This window comes from Sapajus apella, unplaced genomic scaffold (assembly GCF_009761245.1).
Source record: "Sapajus apella isolate SASKATOON/1434 unplaced genomic scaffold, GSC_monkey_1.0 scaffold96, whole genome shotgun sequence".
NCBI lineage: Eukaryota > Metazoa > Chordata > Mammalia > Primates > Cebidae > Sapajus > Sapajus apella.
The window spans coordinates 1,322,016-1,342,105 of NW_022437036.1; the positions used below are offsets into that span (position 1 = coordinate 1,322,016).

General features: G+C 49.2%; 1 protein-coding gene and 1 non-coding gene across 9 annotated transcripts in view; both read left to right on the top strand.

The window, feature by feature from the left end:
- Nucleotides 1-20,090, top strand: part of DIDO1 (death inducer-obliterator 1) — a 59,576-nt gene that overhangs the window by 28,395 nt on the left and 11,091 nt on the right. For 5 of the 8 annotated variants that reach the window (XM_032257077.1, XM_032257074.1, XM_032257073.1 and 2 more), the window contains 11 exons: nucleotides 1,612-1,824; nucleotides 2,779-2,992; nucleotides 11,738-12,200; nucleotides 12,338-12,497; nucleotides 13,604-13,720; nucleotides 13,855-13,959; nucleotides 14,513-14,648; nucleotides 14,871-15,399; nucleotides 16,088-16,241; nucleotides 16,980-17,069; nucleotides 18,074-18,269. In XM_032257077.1, the coding sequence (XP_032112968.1) occupies nucleotides 1,612-1,824; nucleotides 2,779-2,992; nucleotides 11,738-12,200; nucleotides 12,338-12,497; nucleotides 13,604-13,720; nucleotides 13,855-13,959; nucleotides 14,513-14,648; nucleotides 14,871-15,399; nucleotides 16,088-16,241; nucleotides 16,980-17,069; nucleotides 18,074-18,269 (2,377 nt within the window). Of the gene's footprint in view, nucleotides 1-1,611; nucleotides 1,825-2,778; nucleotides 3,883-11,737; nucleotides 12,201-12,337; nucleotides 12,498-13,603; nucleotides 13,721-13,854; nucleotides 13,960-14,512; nucleotides 14,649-14,870; nucleotides 15,400-16,087; nucleotides 16,242-16,979; nucleotides 17,070-18,073; nucleotides 18,270-20,090 lie in introns of those variants that run through there. The other 3 variants (XM_032257081.1, XM_032257079.1, XM_032257078.1) reach the window with 2 other exon arrangements.
- Nucleotides 17,414-17,577, top strand: LOC116535825. Its single transcript, XR_004262360.1, has one exon. It is a non-coding gene; the product is annotated as a U1 spliceosomal RNA (small nuclear RNA).

Consider the following 20,090-nt stretch of genomic DNA (forward strand, 5'->3'; position numbering starts at 1 on the left):
TTAAAATTCATTTACTTTGGTTTTTTTTTTGCAGTTGGGGCTTTGCTTTGTTGCCCAGGCTGGAGTTCAGTGGCGCAGTCTTGGCTCACCACAGCCTCCATCTCCTGGGCTTGAGTGAGCCTCCCGAGTAGCTGGGACTGCAAGCACGCACCACCATGCCTGGCAGTTTTTTATTATCAATGTGCTTGACATAACCCTACACAAACCTAAATTGTATTCTAAGTAAAACTTAAATTCTGGGGAGGAAAACCGATTATTTAATTTGAGAAATGAAGTTTTGCTTAATTATGTGTGAGGTGCGTGTTTGTGTGTGCCGGCCTGATCGCTGAGACAGACTTCGTAAATGGCAGCCGCACTGCTTGCGGCGCATGAGTTTCCTCTGGCTGCACGATGAGTTACCACAGTCCTGGCTGGAAGGAGCACACGTTTATGCCTCCATTTCCGTGGGAAGCCTGGGCCTGCTGCTCGGGCCTCACAAGACTATAGTCACCGTGCAGCCGGGGCTGTGGTCTCAAGAGAGGCTTGGCGGGGGATTCCCTTCCAGAAACTGTCACACTTTTTTTTACTGTATAAGTGTGTTCGGCTGGGTGCTGTGGCTCACACCTGTAATCCCAGCACTTTGAGAAGGCAAGGCGGGAGGATCACTTGAGGCCAAGAGTTCAAGACCAGCCTGGGCAACATAATGAACCCTCCATCTCTACAAAAAGTAATTAGCTAGGTGTGATGGTACGTGCCTGTACTCCCAGTTACTAGGGAGGCTGAGGTGGGAGGATCACTTGAACCCAGGACATCAAGGCTGCAGTGAGCTATGCTTGTGCCACTGCCCGCTGGCCTGGGCAACAGAGCAAGACCTGTCTCAGACAAAAAAAAAAAAGGTGTGTCTCATGCAATCTGGGGGGCGTGCGTCTCGTGCAATCTGGGGGGCATACTTATGCGAAAAAAGTGTTCATTGTTTATCAGACATTCAGATTGCATTGGCATCCTGTGTTTTACTGGGAAGCCTTGCCCTCGGATCCTTGCCACAGGAAACCCTCTCAAAACAGGGCAGCTTACCTCAAGACCACCTAGGAAGTCTAGGAAGTCTTCTCTCTTCAAGAAGACCCAGTCCTTCTTCTTCTTTTTTTTTTTTTTTGGATGGAGTTTCACTCTTGTTACCCAGGCTGGAGTGCAATGGCGCAATCTCGGCTCACCGCAACCTCCGTCTCCTGGGTTCAGGCAATTCTCCTGCCTCAGCCTCCTGAGTAGCTGGGATTACAGGCACGTGCCACCATGCCCAGCTAATGTTTTTCATCCCAGTTAGGGCCTTAATTACATGTGCAAGATGCATGTGTGTCCTCTAGTGGGGCCTCATTGTGGATGTGAGGTCCCATGGGTCCAGTGTGGGGCGGCGGCCGCAGGGCATGAAGGGCAGTGACAACGTGAACGCTTACCTGGTGCAAGGGGATTCTCATAGCTGGAATACACAAAATAAATGTTTGTTCATATAAAAAATACTGTTAGTATCTTATTTTAAAACGGTGGCCATGCTACTATAAATGGTGATTTTACAAAACACTTAACTGCTAAAAATTGGCAAGTACATTATTTGAAGTCATCTGTTCTATTCTGCAGGTGATAGAGGCGCCTGGTGCCTCGAAATGTATCGGCCCCGGGTGCTGTCACGTGGCACAGCCAGACTCTGTGTACTGCAGTAATGACTGTATCCTCAAACACGCCGCGGCCACAATGAAGTTCCTTAGCTCAGGTAAAGATCAGAAGCCGAAACCTAAAGAAAAGATGAAGATGAAGGCAGAAAAGCCCAGTCTCCTGAAATGTAGCGTTCAGGTAAGTTGACCAAGACCAGCCATACAAGCAGTGGACGCACAGGCGTGCAGGAGGATTTGTCTCAGACCCTCTGGTTTCTAGAACGTGGGGGTGGCAGGTGTGGGTGGAGCACAAGTGACGTCGCCTTCCCACCAGTTTTCCCTTCTCTGCCTGTTAGCTGAGGGGCTCATTAATGTAAGTGCAGTAAAGCAGATGCTGACAAGGGCACTGCACGGGGCGTAAGACTTGAGGACAAACCCTGCTGTCTTGTAAGAAGAGTTTGTAACCACCCGATGGAGTTTGTAAAACGTAGACTCAGGCCGGCAGGAGTGGGAGGTGGGTTCTGGGCAGGGCTGTGTGCGTTATTGAAGACCCAGCTCAGAATTGTCTCATGTTTGTACTCCATGGGACTTGGAAAGAATCCAGGGTGCTTAGAAATCATCACCTCTTGTCTTAGACTTCAAGGCCCCTTCCGGGTCTCAGGTGGCCGTGGCTTGTCACTGCCCCTGTTATGTTTGTGACCAGCAAAGGATAACTAGCACTGTTTGGGGAGTTGTCTTGATTGTTTTCAAATGATTACCCTTTGGATGACTTAGTTTTTAAGGCTGGTCCCTTTGAACCCTTGGCATTGGGCACAGGCCGTTCCTCTCGTATGGCCTGGTTTGCCACCCTCCAGTGGCCGCTGCTCCTGTCATCTTAGCAATCTGGCACTTACTCAGGGTCGCAGGTGACTCCGTGCCAGGTGCCCCTCGTGCAGCTCAGGTGGTTGAAGTCCTCAGTTTTGCAGAGGGGCCCTGTGGGCCCCCTGGGTCCATCCACAAGTGTGTTGAGCTGCTGCCAGGCAGGCGCAGGGTGGGTGCAGGGGCTTGATGGCCCCAAGAAGACACTGGGTCCCTACCTTCATCACTCAGTGAAATGAAGTGCAGGTGTCATTTCTTACCTTCTTAATGATTTGGGGTTTTAATGATTATCCAGGCAGGCATTAAAATCTCTTCTGTGCACAAGCGACCAGCTCCAGAAAAAAAAGAGAGCACCGTGAAGAAGGCAGTGGTGGCCCCCGCTCGGAGCGAGGCACTTGGGAAAGAAGCAGCTTGTGAAAGCAGCACGCCGTCGTGGGCGAGCGATCACAATTACAATGCAGTCAAGCCAGAAAAGACTGCCGCTCCCTCGCCATCACTGTTGTATAAATGTATGTATCACCTAGGGGTTGGCCTCCTGGACCCCTCCCGTTCTTTCTGGATAGCCATCCCCTGGGCCTGCCCAGGCCTGGGAGTTGCAGCTGTGTGTTAAGCTGATCACAGACACCGGCTGCACCATCAGCGGGAAGCAGAGCCCAGGTCCAGGATGCCTTCTGCTGCCCTGTGTCCACCCTGGTCTGTTGAGACTTCCTGTCACTGTTTACCAAAGCTGTACAAACCCCACTGGTGAACATTTCACCTTAATGATTGATTGTTTGATCTCTGTTTTCACTGTCAGGCTCTGGTAAGTATTTGTATTGTCTTCATCCAAGTCTGATTGCATAGCCACACTGCCGGGCACTCAGCGTTCATCTGTCCCCACCTCAGCTGTTTGATGACAGCCCGGTGTACACTGCAGTTTCCACATTATCCACGTTCAGCACATGAAAGCATCACTTCTTTATGTTGTGGGAATCTGCAAGTTAGTGTCGCGTCTGATGCTCAACTTACCTATGATTTTCAGATGTTACGTTTATTTTTGACTAGGCAGATGGGGGATTTTTTTTTTAATGTCCGATTTACATGCTACACACCCGCATAAACACACATTCGAACTCTGAAGGCCACGCGCTCCTGCTTCGTAGTCCTCACGGTAAGTGAGTTCACACCTAGAACACCGTCCTGACCTCAGGACGCGTGGCTTGGACTTGGTATTCTACATGCGACTGGCTTTCCTACCTTCCTCTCTTGAATGTTTAGACTGTTACGAGCATACCCTGCTCCAAGTTTCAAAGTTATGAAATGAAGATATTTCAGACATCTTTGAAACCTCGGATTCTGTGATGCAACATGAATGTTTCCTTGTTTCTCAGTTTTCTGCTATAAAACGGTTTTCAATTTAGTGTTTAATACCTTCTGTCTATTGTGCATTTTGTGCTTTTTTCAGAAAGCACCGAAAGGTTAAATAGCCATCAATTCAAAGATGATGAAGGAGTGCTGCATTTTCCCTGTGATCAGACCTGTGGCAGATTCCCTACGGGGGAGGTGCTTACTGCAGCAGACACATCTGTGCTGTACTAGATCTGGTGTGGTTTACAAAATATATGGTTTTTTTTTGTTTTTGTTTTTGAGACAGTCTTACTTTGTTGCCTAGGCTGGAGCGCAGTGGCATGATCTCGGCTCACTGCAACCTCCACCTCCAGGTTCAAACGATTCTCCTGCCTCAGCCTCCCAAGTAGCTGGGATTTCAGGCCCCTTGCCACCATTCCTGGCTAAGTTTTGTATTTGTAGTGGAGACAGGGTTTCACCATGTTGGCCAGGCTGGTCTCGAACTCCTGGCCTCATGTGATCCACCCGCCTTGGCCTCCCAAAGTGCTGGAATTGCAGACATGAGCCCCACTGTGCCTGGCCAAAAATATGCAGTTCTTGAGTTTGAGTAGTGTAGTAAAAGAAAATTAGGTCATTCATTTTGATCATGTAAACAGCCTATACCTAAGAAATTGAGCTGCAGATAAATTGAACCATGTAATTTTCATGAACCTTGAGACGCCTTACGTTGTTTTGAGCTGAGAATTTTATGCTAGCAAATAATGTCTCCAGTGTTCATCAGACTCTAGTACCTCTCCAGTAGAGCAATTCTACAGAGCTAATGGACTTAAAGTAAGTGTCACCCACCTTGTGAATGCAGAGGGAGGGGTTTTTCATGCTGTGCTGAAATTTAGCCCTGCGTTGGTTATAGGCACATAACAATCAAGAAAAGAAAAACTGGGGTTAATAACCTCAGTTCACATAAGAGGGTGATAATTTCAGTTTGGTTAATTTCCATCTGTGTCAACCAGAATTGAAAAGCTGCCGGGGAAACTCCACACGTGGAGTTGCAGAAGCCAATGTACATTGCTGTACATTTCGGGGAGGGAGCATTGGTGGGAAGATGGGGAAATGAGGGGCTCATCCCTGGGTTATTGCTTCCTGCCTGCCTCCTTCACTGTGAGCCGGGCAAGTTCGACAAGGAGGCTGGAGCTTTGCCCGTAGCTGGGTCCTCTGACCTGCTCTCCCTGTTCCCTTCTTTGCTACACATCAGTTGCTCTGGAAGCTGATTTGCCCCAGGGGCAGGAAGTGGGGGAAGTTAATGCCTGTTAGCCTTCCCAGCACATCACCTCAAGTTAAAATTGGTAGGTTTCCAGAATTTATACAGGACGTGAATGGGGGACGCACTTTTGAGCTGGTAGCTTCTGTTTTGTTTTCCCAGAAAGGTATCTTCCCAAAAAGTGGTTGATGGGAGCAGAGTTAAGGGGCGTTGGTAGGAGCAGCTACCATGTCTCTGCCTCCCCACTAAACATCTCTCCACTTTCGCGGGCTCAACAGCCTGTCACTGCTGTATGTCTTTGAGGCCCACACTCTGCCTCCCTGGCTGGCCATGGAGCCCTCCTTCCCTATAGGGAGTGAGATTGGAAGTGAGGCTGGTGTGGGTCTGTCCTGTGAGTCGCTGCACGCTTGCCTCACCATGCCTGCCATCAGAAGACCCACGGGGTAGAGCTGCCACTGCTGCTCCCCAGGGTGCACCTGGCCCCTTCCTGTCCTTCCTGTGGCACTCGGTTGCCCTGGAGCGTCCTGCGCACAGATGCTCTGCCACTGGTGAGGTGTCAGTAGGTGCTTCACAGCCTCACCTATTCCTCCCATTTGTTTTTAAAAATTATGTATACAATTTCTTTAGCTTACGGAAACATTTGGCACATACTTCTCTCGAGGATCATGAGGTTTGTGTTTTTATATTGTTCTTCCTTTTTTCTCTTTATTCCCACTGTTAGTTCACCTCTCATTATTGTCCAGGCATGAAGTCAGTTGGAAACTTGTTTCTTAGGTATACCTGACTGACTAGACTTTTGCAGTGGAATTCTGGCATTTATAGGTGCAGTTCCCAGTGTTTTGGACTCCCTAAATGGCTCATAAAGTGACTTAAACACTGAGGATCTGAACAGATTTTGACTGGAAAGCAGATTCTACAGTTCATCTAGCCGTTGGAATTAAAGTGGAAAACCTTGCCAGTTTGTAAACCCAGATCCAGACGCTGTGTTAAGCATGGCGCCAGGTGGAAGCACTGCCTCTTGTTCCCACGTGCTGCCACAGAGAAGGCCCTGGTGGCATGAGAGGGACGGAGAACACCGTTCACAAGGAGAACTCATGATGTGGGCTCCAGAAGCACGTTTCACTGAAATCCTCAGAGGATCCAGTTTCAGTTTTCAATAATAAAAAATACATGGGTGGGGCGGCTGGGCTCTAGAACCTAAGAGTGTTTTGCAGGAATTTAAAGCCGGGAGAGGAGGTGGCTTCTGTCAGCGGTCGCTTGAGCTCTTTTGATGTGTCCCTTCCAGAGTTGTCAGCGGCAGTAAAATGAGGCTGGGAGTCACGAGACTCCGCATCTCCACCAATGTCGTCCTCCCACTTAGAGGGAAAGTCAGAATTTGTACAAAAAGGGTATAGCTTGATAGCTGCTTTTATGTACCCACATAACTGGACGTTTCTTGGTTGTCAATAATGACATTCTTTTGGCATTTTTAAGTGTTTTACTTTTTATTAACTTAAAAAAGCGTGCCATTGAGAAAGGGACATGAGGGAAAGGTTCCACATCTCCATAACCCTGAGCCTGCGTGGTGAAGCCCCAAGCCAGCTCCTTCCTGTGGTGCCCTCCATCCGTCCCTCGACTGCCCACTTTGTGCTATGCTTCCGCCACTTGCGGGGAGGCGGGGCGCAGGGATCGAAGTTTCCAGCAGGATCGGTCCCACCGAATTCACCACCTCTTCAGTCACCTTCATAGAACCTTTTGAAGCTATGGATCTGCTGTAATAGTTAAAGATTAATACTCAGGAAAGCCCCTCTGGCATCGGTGTCACAAGTGCAGAGGTCACCTCTGAAGATGCCTGCTACAGTTCCTCCACTGTGGTACAGAAGTTTAAGGTAGATTTGTATAAACTTGTAAAATAATCCTGAGGGTTTTTTTTCTTATTAATGCATCAACATACACATAGTTATGTTCTTAGCTTCTAAAATTTAGAGAAGTAACTTAGAAGATGGACAAGAATTATTGCTACTTATTAAATGAAGGTTGTGGCAACTTTGATTTGCCGCAAACCTGGAAGAGTTCGGCAAGAAGAATGTCAGGTAACTGACTGCATACTCCTCAGCCGTGCCTCTCACAGTGCTGTCAGCTGGGGGCTTTCATACTTAACGTGGCCCTTTGGGACTGGAGGGATTTCAAGGGAGGGTCATGGGCTAATTTAACATGCCCCTAACATCATATTGGTTTCAGTAGTGCACAGTTTAGATGATCAAGATTAAATTACTGGTGTGGGAGATCTCAGAAGAGCAGCGGCTCTGCTCCCAAATGGATTTCGCAGCCAGGCACACCATGCGCAGCTGGGCATGACTGAAATTGCAGTTGAGTGGAACGTCCGTCTCTCCACGTGGCCCTCAGCATGTTTTATTGTTGTGGTTCTCGTTGAAGTCGGCCAGTTCTTTGTATAGACTCATCCCAACATGAATCAGGTTTTAATTGTTAAAATGCTACGTGAGGCCAGTAAACCAAGGAAGGGTAATTTGCCTCCAGGTGTAGACAAATTACTTTTTTTCAAGTTTCTTAAGGAGAATCGCACACCTTTTCAGTAAGATGGAAGGCACTCGTACAGTAGGTATTGGTAAGAAAACTAACCAAGGAAAGCGTTTGAGTATTCCAAAACATGGCAGCCTGGCTGTGGACCCTGTGAGGGCATCCCGGCCGCAGTGATGATCTCTGAGGAGCACCTGGGAGGTGGTCTGTGCCTGCTTATTTGGGAATTAACCATGGTTTCCCCCAACATGGAAGCAAACCAGTAACTTACTGTACTTACTAAGGCTAATTTATTTGAACACATTTCAGCATGTTGAGAGGAGCAAAGGCAGTATGTTTTCTCTTGCTGCTGTCACCTTGATCATTCACACTAGGGGAAATCTTGATGGTGAGGAAACGGGTAAAGTGGGAAACTGCGTTGTACACATGCCTCACTGAGGGCTGGAGATAGGTCACAGTGAACAGAATTTCCTTCCACAGATCCCTCACTGTGTCTCGAGTCTATTTCCAGGTGCACGGCATAGAAACGGCCCTTAGAGCTGTAGCTGGCAGTGACAGGTAGGATTCAGGACACAGTGGGGTCTGCTGCTGCAGCAATCCTGGACCAGCCAGCCATACCAGGACAGGGCAGGCCAGTTCATTGTCAATGCCTATGCAAGGGCAAGTGGTGGTGTTTTTTTAAGTTGTTTTTATAACCAATTCCTTTCCCTGTGAGGAGCCGTCCAGCAAATAAGGTCCCTAGACGTGGGCCTCTGGACAGGCCAGAACTCTGCAGACTTGGTCTCTTGCCCCATATTTTAATCCCCGTCCTGCAAAAACTTCCACTGGGGCAATTGCACGGGTTCTACACAGGGAGCGGAGGAGCACCATCCTCCAGTGGGGGCCTGATTTTGTCCTCCCGGTGTCTGCTCATGTCCTGGTGCCACCCAGTGGCCAGCGGCGCTGTAGCACCTAAGCCTGCCTTACTCCTGCTTTGGGGGAAATTGGCCAATTAGAGGGTGCCGCTGATCCATGTGCACGACGACGACCTGCTTCGTTCTACAGTTGGCTGGAACCCACGCCCGGCAGCAACAGCTTCATCTGGCGCAGTGGCCTGGGCAGGCCCCCAGAATGTGGAAGCTAAAGGAGACCGCTGCAGCCAAGGGGCAGAGAGGTGCTGGGAGAGGCAGGAAAGACATGGAACTTGGGCATCAGTGCTCTGTGGGGTGACCAGGTCACCACCACTGCTGCCCCCAGAGAACCCAGCAGCATGAAGGGGAGGCTTGTACCCTGACAGGCAGTGTTGTTTTCTGCAGTGGGTTTTTTCCCAGGGGGGTTATAGTTACTGCTTGCCTTTCTCTAAAGTCATACACAACAATAGTTCAAAGTGACTTTGGATGAACTTGCAAATTCAATTTGAACTCTACTAAAAAGTGAGTTTCTGCCACCATTTCAGCAGCAGCTGACCCGAGTTGAGCACCTGCCATGCCGTCCACCTGGAGTGGAATGGGTGTGTGCCGGCCCCCAGAGCAGTTGCTGGATGGAGCTTTTCCCTTCAGAGCAGGCGTGGGGCTGGCTTTGTATTGCACGGCACGGCTGCCATTCACTCTCCTGACGCTGCCCAGTTCCCTGCTCTTTGAAGCACAGATGAGGGATGACAAAGCTTCCCCTCAGAAACTAGGGAGCAGTTAATTTTTTAAAATAGCAATGGTTAGTGAAAGCCATCTCCTGCTTTTGAAATAAATTATGTTCATCTGCTGTCCCACTCCTGGGTAATGGGTGGTTTTAGTTCAATGTATTGGGATGCCCTAAAAGTCACCTCGCAGCTTGGGTTTTTCCTAAGTGAGGGAGACAAGACTCCAGGTACGCAAGCAGAAATCCTGAGCGTGGCTGTGGCCGTCTCATTCTCACACTTAGATCTGGAGACGTGGAGTTGGTGTTTTTGAAGTTAGCACACAACCCCAGCTCAAAACAAGGTCAGTGTTAAACATCACTAAAGATCTCTTTCAGGTCACAGCACACAGGTGTCCTGTGTGGTACTTCCAAGGCATTTTGTTAAGGTTCCTGGAAATGCCTTAAGCCAGCTTTTGAGTTCTTTAAATGTGAAACTAAAACACTCCGCAGTTTCTGGTGCACCCACTGAACTGGTTTAAGGTTTCAGTTTGAATCATAATAGTTGGCCTCCTGGCAGGTGTCTGTTTGCTGCCTCTAGAGACCAGAGTTTGGTTCCTGGTGCCTGGCTGGTGTCAGTGCCTCCCTGTGTGCCCTGCTGTACCTGTTCATTCCATTCCCACCCCCTTGTTGCTTACCCCAAGAAAAGGGGTCTCCGCTACTTGACCTGCCTAACCTACAGCAAGCAGCCCTGTGGGTTAGATGCTGCAAACCTTGTTGGCTAAGTCTGACAAGTTAAACTGAATCATTAAAAATGATTTTTAATCTCTAAGGTAGTGACTCCTTGGGCATATAAACAATCTGAGAAAACAGTACATGCAGAATTAAAAGAGTTTCCTAGACACAAAAACTATCTGACACCTTTGTTCCTATCCTGTTAAACATTGCCATTGCTTTAATGTGCATTTTAAGATCCAGCACCCACAGGAGTGTTTTGGGGTGTGGTTGTGGGTGAGCGAGGCGGGGCCTGGCAGTGTTGCCAGGCAACCTGGTCCACATCTGGCAAGGGTTAGGCAGGGGCCGTGAGGCTAGAAAGACTCTAAGATGAAAATACAGGATTCGCCTTTACTTAATCACCGTTAAAATGGTTAGGAAAGAACACATGAAAATCCTCAAAGTTGGGATGGGTATCTGTGAACAGTAACACCTTTTTAGATTCATGTAGTACTGGTGCAAGTTTTGTAAAATTTAAGGAATTTTACTTATCTTGGAAGCTCTGAAGACTTGCAGCCCTGAGGCCGCTGGGGAGGGCTGGCACCCTCTGCCAACGTGGCCAAGGCTGGCAGGGCCAAGCTGGGGCAGGCTGTTGAATCAGGCCTTATTTGTAGAGTCTGGGCTCTTTCCTGAGCTGTCAGACTTACCTCAATAAGATGATGGCAAAGGAGCTCTTTTATTTTTAATCCTGAGTTAAACAAGCGCTTCTGGTAGCATCTGTCACATTCCCCTGTTTAGGCCTCTGGGAGCTTCAGAGGCTTGCTGCTGCAGGGTTCGCTGGAAAAGCCTTTCCCTCGGGGAGGCATCTCAGGTGCCTTGTTTACTTGATCACCCGAGGTAGCTCCCAGGCACTTGCCCTTGGAGCTGAGACAGCCTGCTGTCCTGGGGCCCTCACAAGGTCCCCCATTCCCCAGGCGCTTCATTCCTTTGTCCCACTAGTTGGATCCCTGCCCCATCATGTGGTGCACCCTGTCCACTGTCAGGCTGTCTGCTCCCCTGCTTGAGGCCCTTTGGGCTCCAATGAGATCACAGGATTGATCTCTACTGGCATAGAAAGCTTTTTGTGCAAGTAGAGGGGTTTTGATGTCTGTCTGAGCTGCTATTCTAATCCTTGTTTGGATTAATACTTCACCACTGAATGGAATTACAGCACGAGGGTTATAAATGGAAACCTTGCTGTAACAGCATGGCTGTGTTCTCAGCATCTCACTCTTCGTGTAACAGTGTGGCTGGTCCTCTTCCCTTGATGCAGGTGTATCCCAGCTTTCTGTATTTTTGTTAATGGCGTCGCCTCCAATGAACTCTGGTCTGGAAAGATAATGGAGTCAGATGTGTAAACCCCGCCCACCAGGCTAAGAGAACCTGTTTTCCCTTTGAAACGATCTTTTAAGTTTACAAAAGTTTGCACTTGGATTAATAATGACAACACTGTTCTAAATCTGGCTTTTGTTAATTGATAATGTGAAATTTCTCCTTCAGATTTGAAGTTTCACTAGTGATCAAGTCAAGCCTTTGCTAACTAGAGTTTGTTGGTTGAAGGTAAAAGATTAATGTAATAATAAAACATTTTTCTTTCTGAAATAAAATGTGGTCGCCATCGTAAATGCTGGCAGCCCTCCCTTATGCTCCTCTGAACGTTAAGATTTTGCAAATCCTTTTCTCTATGTGTATTCTATTCAGGAGTGCCAGGTGGGCATTTACAGGTTTAAGGGCAGGTCTGCTTTTAGAGACAGGTGACAGCACCCTGTCATGTCCTTCTCTCACCCAGCGCCTGTGTTCTCCTTTGCAGCCACCAAGGAAGACAGGAGGTCCGAGGAGAGAGCAGCAGCCATGGCAGCCTCCAAGAAAACAGCCCCTCCGGGCTCCGTGCCGGGCAAGCAGCTTGCGCCTAGAAATCTCGTGCCAAAGAAGCCTTTTGCTAATGTGGCAGCGGCCAAACCAGCCATTAAAAAGTCACCCTCAGGCTTCAAGGGCACCATCCCCAAGAGGTCATGGCTGTCAACTACCCCATCAAGTGGTGCTTCCACTGCCAGGCAGGCAGGACCGGCACCCGCAGTGGCAACGGCAGCCTCCAAAAAGTTCCCCGGCTCTGCTGCTCTGGTGGGAGCTGTAAGGAAGCCAGTGGTACCTTCTGTTCCCACCGCCTCGCCTGCCCCGGGACGCCTCGGGGCCATGGGTGCAGCACCGTCGCAGCCAAATTCACAAATTCGGCAAAATATCAGACGCTCGTTAAAAGAGATTTTGTGGAAAAGGTGGGCTGTTCCGCTTGATTCGTTGGCCACTAAAATGGAGGGGCTTTCATTAGCATGTGGTTGCAGCATTGCCTCACGGCTGAAAAGGTTGGATATGGGCAAGTGGCTTATGCAGTTCCTTTTTCTGTTCCATTCAGAGTCAATGACAGCGACGACTTAATCATGACAGAAAACGAAGTAGGGAAAATTGCCCTCCATATCGAGAAGGAGATGTTCAACCTGTTTCACGTCACGGACAGTCGCTACAAGAGTAAATACCGAAGCATCATGTTCAACCTGAAGGACCCTAAAAACCAGGTGTGTGCCTGACGACGGGACATTGCGTTTCCTGTGCTCTTTGCTGGACACGAAAGGGACAAACCAAACTATTGAAACGTTTGTGTCCTTCCCAGGAAAGCTGAGAAGTCTCTCTCTCCTCCATGACCCTTCTGCCAGCCTGGGTTGGGTTGTATTGGCGTTGAGGGTCTTGGAAGCCCCTTCCCTTCCCTGCCTAGCGGGGGTCCTGTCTGCTCACTGGCTTCCCTCAAGTCCATCTTTGATCACTAAATTGGTCTTCTCTAAACATCGCTGTAAAATTACAAGCCAGTCACTTCACTGGTTCCAAACTCAAGTCCAAATTCTTTATCCCAGTATATGAGGGTGTCCATATTCTGGATTCAGACGGCCTTTTCCACTCTATTTCCTCATGTTCCTCATCAGCAGAGTGAGCCTGAGGGTTTGGGCTGCTTTTGAGCATTTTCAACACTTGGAGCAGGGGCTGCTCACACTCAGGGTGGGGTCACTCCGTCCTCACTGCATTGTGGGGCGGATGGTGCTCATCCTACACAACGAGGACAGAAACTCCAGTTGGGAGGGACAGGCCACCTGCCTGATGGGCTCCTCTTGCCATGGGCCTTACAGCTTTCTGGTGTTCTCCATGGCCTCCAGACTCTTCCCTGTTTAGAATTTTAGGATATTGAAATCCTCCGACTTTGCATCTCACCATGGAACAGCCCCCAAGCAGAACTGGTTCCTTCCTTCCTTCATTCTTGACACTGTCTTTTTGACCTGTGTCCACGTTGTATACACGATTGTTTTTCTGAGGTGTTGTGTGTTTTGCTTTTTTAGCAGAACCAATGCAGCCCAGGCCGTGAAAACTGCTGTTTAGCCTTTTAGCACCTGTGCTCTCTGGGCCTGCATTTGCTCACAGCAGGGATGGCCCGGGGTGCACTCTCACAAGGTCATTTGGGGAGTTAAGAGAGGTCACACCCTTCAGAGCTCTGCCCAGTGCCACAGCAAGTGGGTCCTGGGGGCCTTTGTCCTCTGCCCACTGAAACTTCTGGGCAGCTCTGTATTCCATAAGCTCTCCGTATTGACAGATAACACGAATATTATTTGAGTAAATGAAAAATACTTGTTTACAGGGACTTTTCCATCGTGTTCTGCGGGAGGAAATCTCTTTGGCAAAACTTGTGAGAATGAAGCCTGAAGAACTTGTATCTAAAGAGCTTTCCACGTGGAAAGAGAAGCCGACGAGACCTGTGAGTGCTGAGCAGGCTGCGGAGGCGCCCAGGACGCGCGTTTCACAGAAATCAGTTCACAGACAGTTTGCATGAGCGATGCTTTCCTCCTTAGAAAACAAGGCTTGAGCTCGGTTTTGTCTTTCTCATTTCAGGTGATGGAGCCCAGGACTAAAGTGCACAGTGAAAGTAAGAAGGTGGCCGCCAGGCAGGAGGTCATCCCCGACATGGAGGACTCTCCGCCAGTGTCGGATTCCGAGGTGAGCACTTGGGAGTTTCTGTGTTCACCAAGAACAGACCCATTCATCACAAATGTGTTCAGGTATCTGAATGCTTGGGCAGGACACTGAGCTGACAGCAGGTGTGTGCCATTGTGGTATTCCTCAGGCCTTGTATTCTTCCCCCATGCGTCTCAGTCCCGTGAGACTGCTTTTCTTGTGGGTTTTTCTTTTTTTGAGACCAAGTCTCACCTTGTCACCAGGTGCCAGGCTGGAGCGCAGTGGCATGATCTCGGCTCATTGCAACCTCCGCCTCCCGGGTTCAAGCAATTCTCCTGCCTCAGCCTCCCGAGTAGCTGGGACTACAGGCGCGTGCCACCACATCCAGCTAAATTTTGTATTTTTTAGTGGAGACCAGGTGTCACCATGTTGGCCAGGATGGTCTTGATCTCTTGACCTCGTGATCCACCCATCTTAGCCTCCCAAAGTGCTGGGATTACAGACGTGAGCCACCGCGCCCAGCCTTCTTGTGTGTTGTTAATTTGGAGCTGAGTTTGGAAAATAGATGACCTCATTTTTTTCCTTTTCCTTTTAGGAACAGCAAGAGTCAGCACGTGCTGTCCCTGAGAAGAGCGCAGCGCCCCTCCTCGACGTCTTCAGCAGCATGTTGAAAGACACCACCAGTCAGCATCGCGCACACCTCTTCGATCTCAACTGCAAAATCTGTACAGGTGAGCACAGTTTTGGGGATGGCGCCTTGGAGCTGAGACTTCACTTGATTTTGTTAAAAATCACTGCATCCCTCTCAAAGCAACTGCACCTAAGCCAAGCTTAGACACACAGAAAGGCCGGAACGATTCCCTGCCTTGCCTTCAGTGTTGCTTTTGGCTTTTGGTGAGAAGCACTCGTGGGCCGGCTGGGTTTCTCACGGAGACTTTCCTCACCTTCTTCAGGCCAAGTTCCCTCCGCAGAAGATGAGCCAGCTCCGAAAAAACCAAAATTGTCAGTTCCTGTTAAGAAAGAAGACTTAAAACCCAAGCATGAGAGCCCTGCACCTGACCCTGCTCCTGATTCAGCTGATGAGGTGATACCGGAGGCGCTGCCTGAAGTTGCCCCTGAGCCGGGCCTGGAAAGTGCTTCTCATCCAAACGTGGATAGAACCTATTTCGCTGGGCCTCCAGGAGATGGCCATCCTGAGCCCTCCCCGCTGGAAGACCTGTCCCCCTGCCCAGCCTCCTGTGGGAGCGGGGTAGTCACCACTGTCACAGTGTCCGGCCGGGATCCCAGGACCGCTCCAAGCAGTTCCTGCACAGCCATGGCCTCCGTAGTGGCCCGTCCAGACAGTACCCACATGGTGGAAACCAGACAAGATGTGCCGAAGCCTGCCTTGACTTCTGTGATGGTGCCCAAGTCCATATTGGCTAAGCCGTCTTCATCCCCTGACCCAAGATATTTGTCAGTTCCTCCATCACCAAATACCAGGTACGTCCTCAGGTGTGGTCTGAACAAGCCAAACTTGTTTTTAGATGAACAGAAGGAAAGTCTGGTGGTTTAATAGTTGAACCCTGAAATTTCACCCGAAATACAACTTTACTCTTTCATCTTTTAGAAAGCCCCAGTTTTAGGGTGCCCTCTTGTCATTTTGGAAGTAAAGGTCTTAGAAATTTAGATTTAAATTTATACTCATCCAGTTTCTCGCCTATTCATTTTTCTTTAATCAAGATGTCTATATTATTATAATTAATTAATCAGCAAAAGTAAACTGCCAAAATGTAAAACTTGAAAGAGTTCACTATTGATTTTAAATATAAAGTCTTTGTACTCTTGAGGCTAGGCACGGTGGCTCACACCTGGAATCCCAGTACTTTGAGGGGCAGAGGTGGGAGATTTGCCTGAGCCCAGGAGTTTGAAACCAGCCTGAGCAACATGGCGAAAAATACAAAAATTTAGCCAGGTGTGGCAGTCACCTGTAGTCCCAGCTACTTGAAAGGCTGAGGTGGGAGGATCGCCGGAGCCCAGGAAGTGGAGCCTTCACCCGGCAGTGCCGCACCGCTGCACTCCAGCCTGTGCGACAGAATGAAGTTCCGTCTCAAAGAAAAGCCTTTATGCTTTTGAAATTCTCATTGCACGGAGAGACGCTGACTTTTATTTTTATGGTTTTGTTTTATAGCACATCAGAATCGCGGTCCCCTCCAGAGGGAGACACAACCCTCTTTTTGTCTCGACTCAGCACCATCTGGAAAGGATTTATCAACATGCAGAGTGTGGCAAAATTTGTCACTAAGGCGTATCCCGTCTCCGGGTGTTTTGACTACCTCAGTGAGGTTAGAAACAAAACGTGTGTGTGTGTGTGTGTGTGTGTGTGTGCGTGTGCATGTATGTCTTTCATTGGAATTTCTATACTAGAGTCAAACACATGATTTTCTCCCTTAATTCACCGGGTAGGAAAGAAAAAAAAATGTGTGACACCCTTGCAACTGACTGTCTGGATATAGAAGCACCTCCAAATGCAAAGTGGCAATTGCTGTGATGAGTCAGCAGTTGGGACAGGGTCAGAAACGTGAGCCTGCAGTCTAGCATCTCAGTGATGGGTTTCGCTGGGGTGCTGACACAGCCCCAGCGTAGCCAGGTGTTCAGAGCCTGCTTTACACACACCTGGCCACATGTGGGGTGGCACATATGACCCTATGGCAGGCCTTTTAGTTTTCAAAATGAACCAAAAAGCAGCACTAGCATTTATGACCTTCATGCAGGGAGTCACCCGGGCTCATGTGCAAATCGCTACTCTTGGTGTATGTACAGAAAAGATAACATAGAAGTGTTGCCCAGCCCTTTCTAAACACAACCTTGTTTGGCAGAAGGTTGGCATCGTACTCCCCTTGGATTTGGTAACTTGTGACCTTGGATTTAATACAGCATTTATTGCAAGTATGACTGTCATCCTTGGAATCGTTGTGGTCTTCTTGAACCTTGGATGGTACAGTGCCTTAAAGTGACTACGTCGATCTTTTTGTGACTGCTACAGTTTGACCAGTTATTTACTCAAAGTCCTTTTTGTTTAGGATTTGCCTGACACAATTCACATTGGTGGGAGGATCGCACCGAAGACAGTTTGGGATTATGTTGGCAAACTCAAGTCTTCTGTGTCTAAGGTATCCGCTTGCAGTATGCATTCTATAACCATGGAAGACAGTGTTTAAACACGTCTTTTTTTAACCTCTCATTTTGATGGGTTAACACTTAAAATGTTAGCCTGTAACTTATTAGATATTTCCAGGTGAATGTTAAAAATTAAGTTTTGCAGTGAGCTGAGATCACACCACTGCACTCCAGCCTGGGAGACAGAGCAAGACTGTCTCAAAAAAAAAAAAAAAAAAAAAAAAATTAAGTTTATATAGTTGTGTTACTGTGTGAAGGTGTTTGAGTAATACAATGGTAGAAGGTTGTTTCTGATTTATTATCATGTATGTGCAGTTAAAGTTTAGTAAGAAATGTAATACTTACCTGGCAGGGGAGATACCAGGATCACGAAGGTGGTTTTCCCAGGGCGAGGGTTATCCATTGCACGTCGGATGTGCTGACCCCTTCGATTTCCCCAGATGCGAGAAACTTGACTGCATAATTTGTGGTAGTGAGGGACTACGTTTGCACTTTCCCCTGAATTATTTTTTAAGAAAAGAAATATATAAGCTTTATTTTCTTATTTTTTTATGATTGAAGGAGCAGAAGGTATCTTTTGCGGGGGTGATCAGGCTCAGGGCACTCAGCCTGGGCTCCTGAACGGTCTTGGTTTTCTGGGACCCCCTGAGATGTAGCTACAGCTGTGCATGTCTGTATGTGCTTTTCTTTCGGGAGGCCCTAGTTTTCGTCATGTTCACGAAAGGTCTAGACCCTGTCGTCTAGTTTAACCCTCTGGAGAGGTCAACAGACAGCCATTGCACATCACACAGCTGGTTCCTCATGACTGGGGCCATCATGCACGTAGTAAAAGCTGGCTCTGCTCCAGACACTGCTGGGCTCACATGTCACACGAGTTGCCTCACTGATACAGGAACTCTGTGAGATCGTGGCTGAGTAGGAGAGATTTGAAAAGGTGAATTGGGCAAGTGATGCCTGCGTCTACTTTATGAGTGCCTCCCACTCTGTTCCACTGCAGGAGCTCTGTCTGGTCCGCTTCCACCCTGCCACGGAGGAGGAGGAGGTCGCCTATATCTCTCTGTACTCCTATTTTAGCAGCCGTGGCCGCTTTGGCGTTGTAGCTAATAACAACAGGCACGTCAAGGACCTCTATCTGATCCCGCTGAGCGCCCAGGACCCTGTTCCATCCAAACTCTTGCCCTTTGAGGGACCAGGTAAGCACCGGCTTTCTGGGTGGAGGTGAGGCCTACCTGGCACCTGCACCGCTGCTCCCACTGACATGCCCTGCTGAGTCTTGACCAGCCCAGGGCTCTCCAGGAGCAGCAGTTAAGAGCACAGACACAGCCATTAGCAATAGAATTCATCTTTTAGGGCATAGGACTGCGGCACAGAAAGAATCCCCTATTTGTAGCATAAATTATCTTAGAAGAGTTTTTTAGAGAGGGAAAGACCCACAGCTTGCAGCTAGCTCATCCTGGCCTCAGATCAGAGAAGCCTCAGTGCCCAAGGGTCCGCTGGAAAGGGAGGTGACATCCCAGCGGTCCTGTTCTTCCCTCTAGATGGACTCGGGAGCCAGCACACACCAGGAAGTGGCTCCGTCACAGGCCACTTCTCTAACAGAGATGGATTTCCAGGAGATCTAAACATAGTGACATAGAAAACTATTTCTAGAAAGAATTACTTTTAATCTGCGGCTCAGATTCTAACAGGTTCGTTCATCTCTGGTAGGCTGCTTTGTGTCTGCACAGTCCTTGGAAGGTACTACATTTAAACAATGATTTGCGAATAGCCTAAATACATTTTACTTGTCAAGGGTTGAGGGTGATTCCAGGGGCCACATGCTCTGGTAGTGACCAGCTCTCTCGTAGCTCCTTCAAAGAGGCTGATGTGACTTCAGTTAGGGGATTCATGTCAGAGGCCAACTCAGGTGTCTCTGTGGCCATGCGGTCCCCAGAGGATCGATGTTACCTAAACATGGGTATGTGGATCAGTGTCCTTCCTCTAAAGTGCTTTGTCACAAAGGCAGGTGCTGTCTAGACCCTGGGCTTCAGTGCCCTCTGTCCCTGTCACCAGGCTTCCGCCGGTGTTCCTGCCACAGTGTGCAGGGTGTCCCACCCTCAGCCCTTGAGAGCTGGGGTCCTGTAGGGGCCACTCCACATCCTGGGTGGGACTTCTGTCGCCCGAGGCACAGCCCACGTTCCCACTGGAGTCCATTCTTCACACGGCGTGGCCTCGGCTTATGCCTGTGTTGTGGAATGGTATGTCCTTAAAGGTATTGGTTGGTATCAGTCATTTCAAGGTTAAATATTTGCTGGCATGGCGCATTAAATCATTTTAGTGCCAGATACATTTTTAAAAGCAAAGTGCTTCAGTGTGTGCCCTCAAATCCTCCTTGGGGTAGAGAGATGCCATCTAACGGGTGGCAGAAAGGACCCTGGTAGAGGCTCTTGGTGACGCTTGTGAAGAGCTCTGGCCAGCTCCCACATGAGCAGGGAGAGGAAAAACCCAGCTCTCCTGGAGGTGAAGACCAAGAAGCTGACCTCCGGTACCTGCGAAGACCCACTGGTCAGTCGCAAGTGCGACGGCGTGCCTGTGGAGTCTGTGAGCGCGGGAGCCTTTCGCTGCAGATACCGCCGCCCCTCAGCACCTCTCTCTGGGGTGCAAAGGGCACTTGTTCATAGATACCAAGCCTCCCCTTTTTAAAACAATTGAAGTCATACTTCATCCTTTTCTGAGCTCCTCTCCCTGCTCCAGCCCCAAACCTGGAGCTGTCAGGTGAGCACGGCGGTAGGAGTGCTGAGTGAGCCCCGGCGCATGCCGGGCATGGGTGCAGCAGGGCCTCGAGGGGATCCCCACTGTGGGCATTGGCAGGGCCCAGGGAGGCCACCCGAGGAGTGGAGCCCCATTTTCCCCAGAGCAGGGGCTGGCTGTGCAGGTGCAGTGCTGGGCAGAGGGAAAGGACAGGTCTCCTGGCACCTCCCGGATGGCACTGGGACAAGGAGGGCTGGGCTGGGGCACTCACCTTGTCTGCTGAG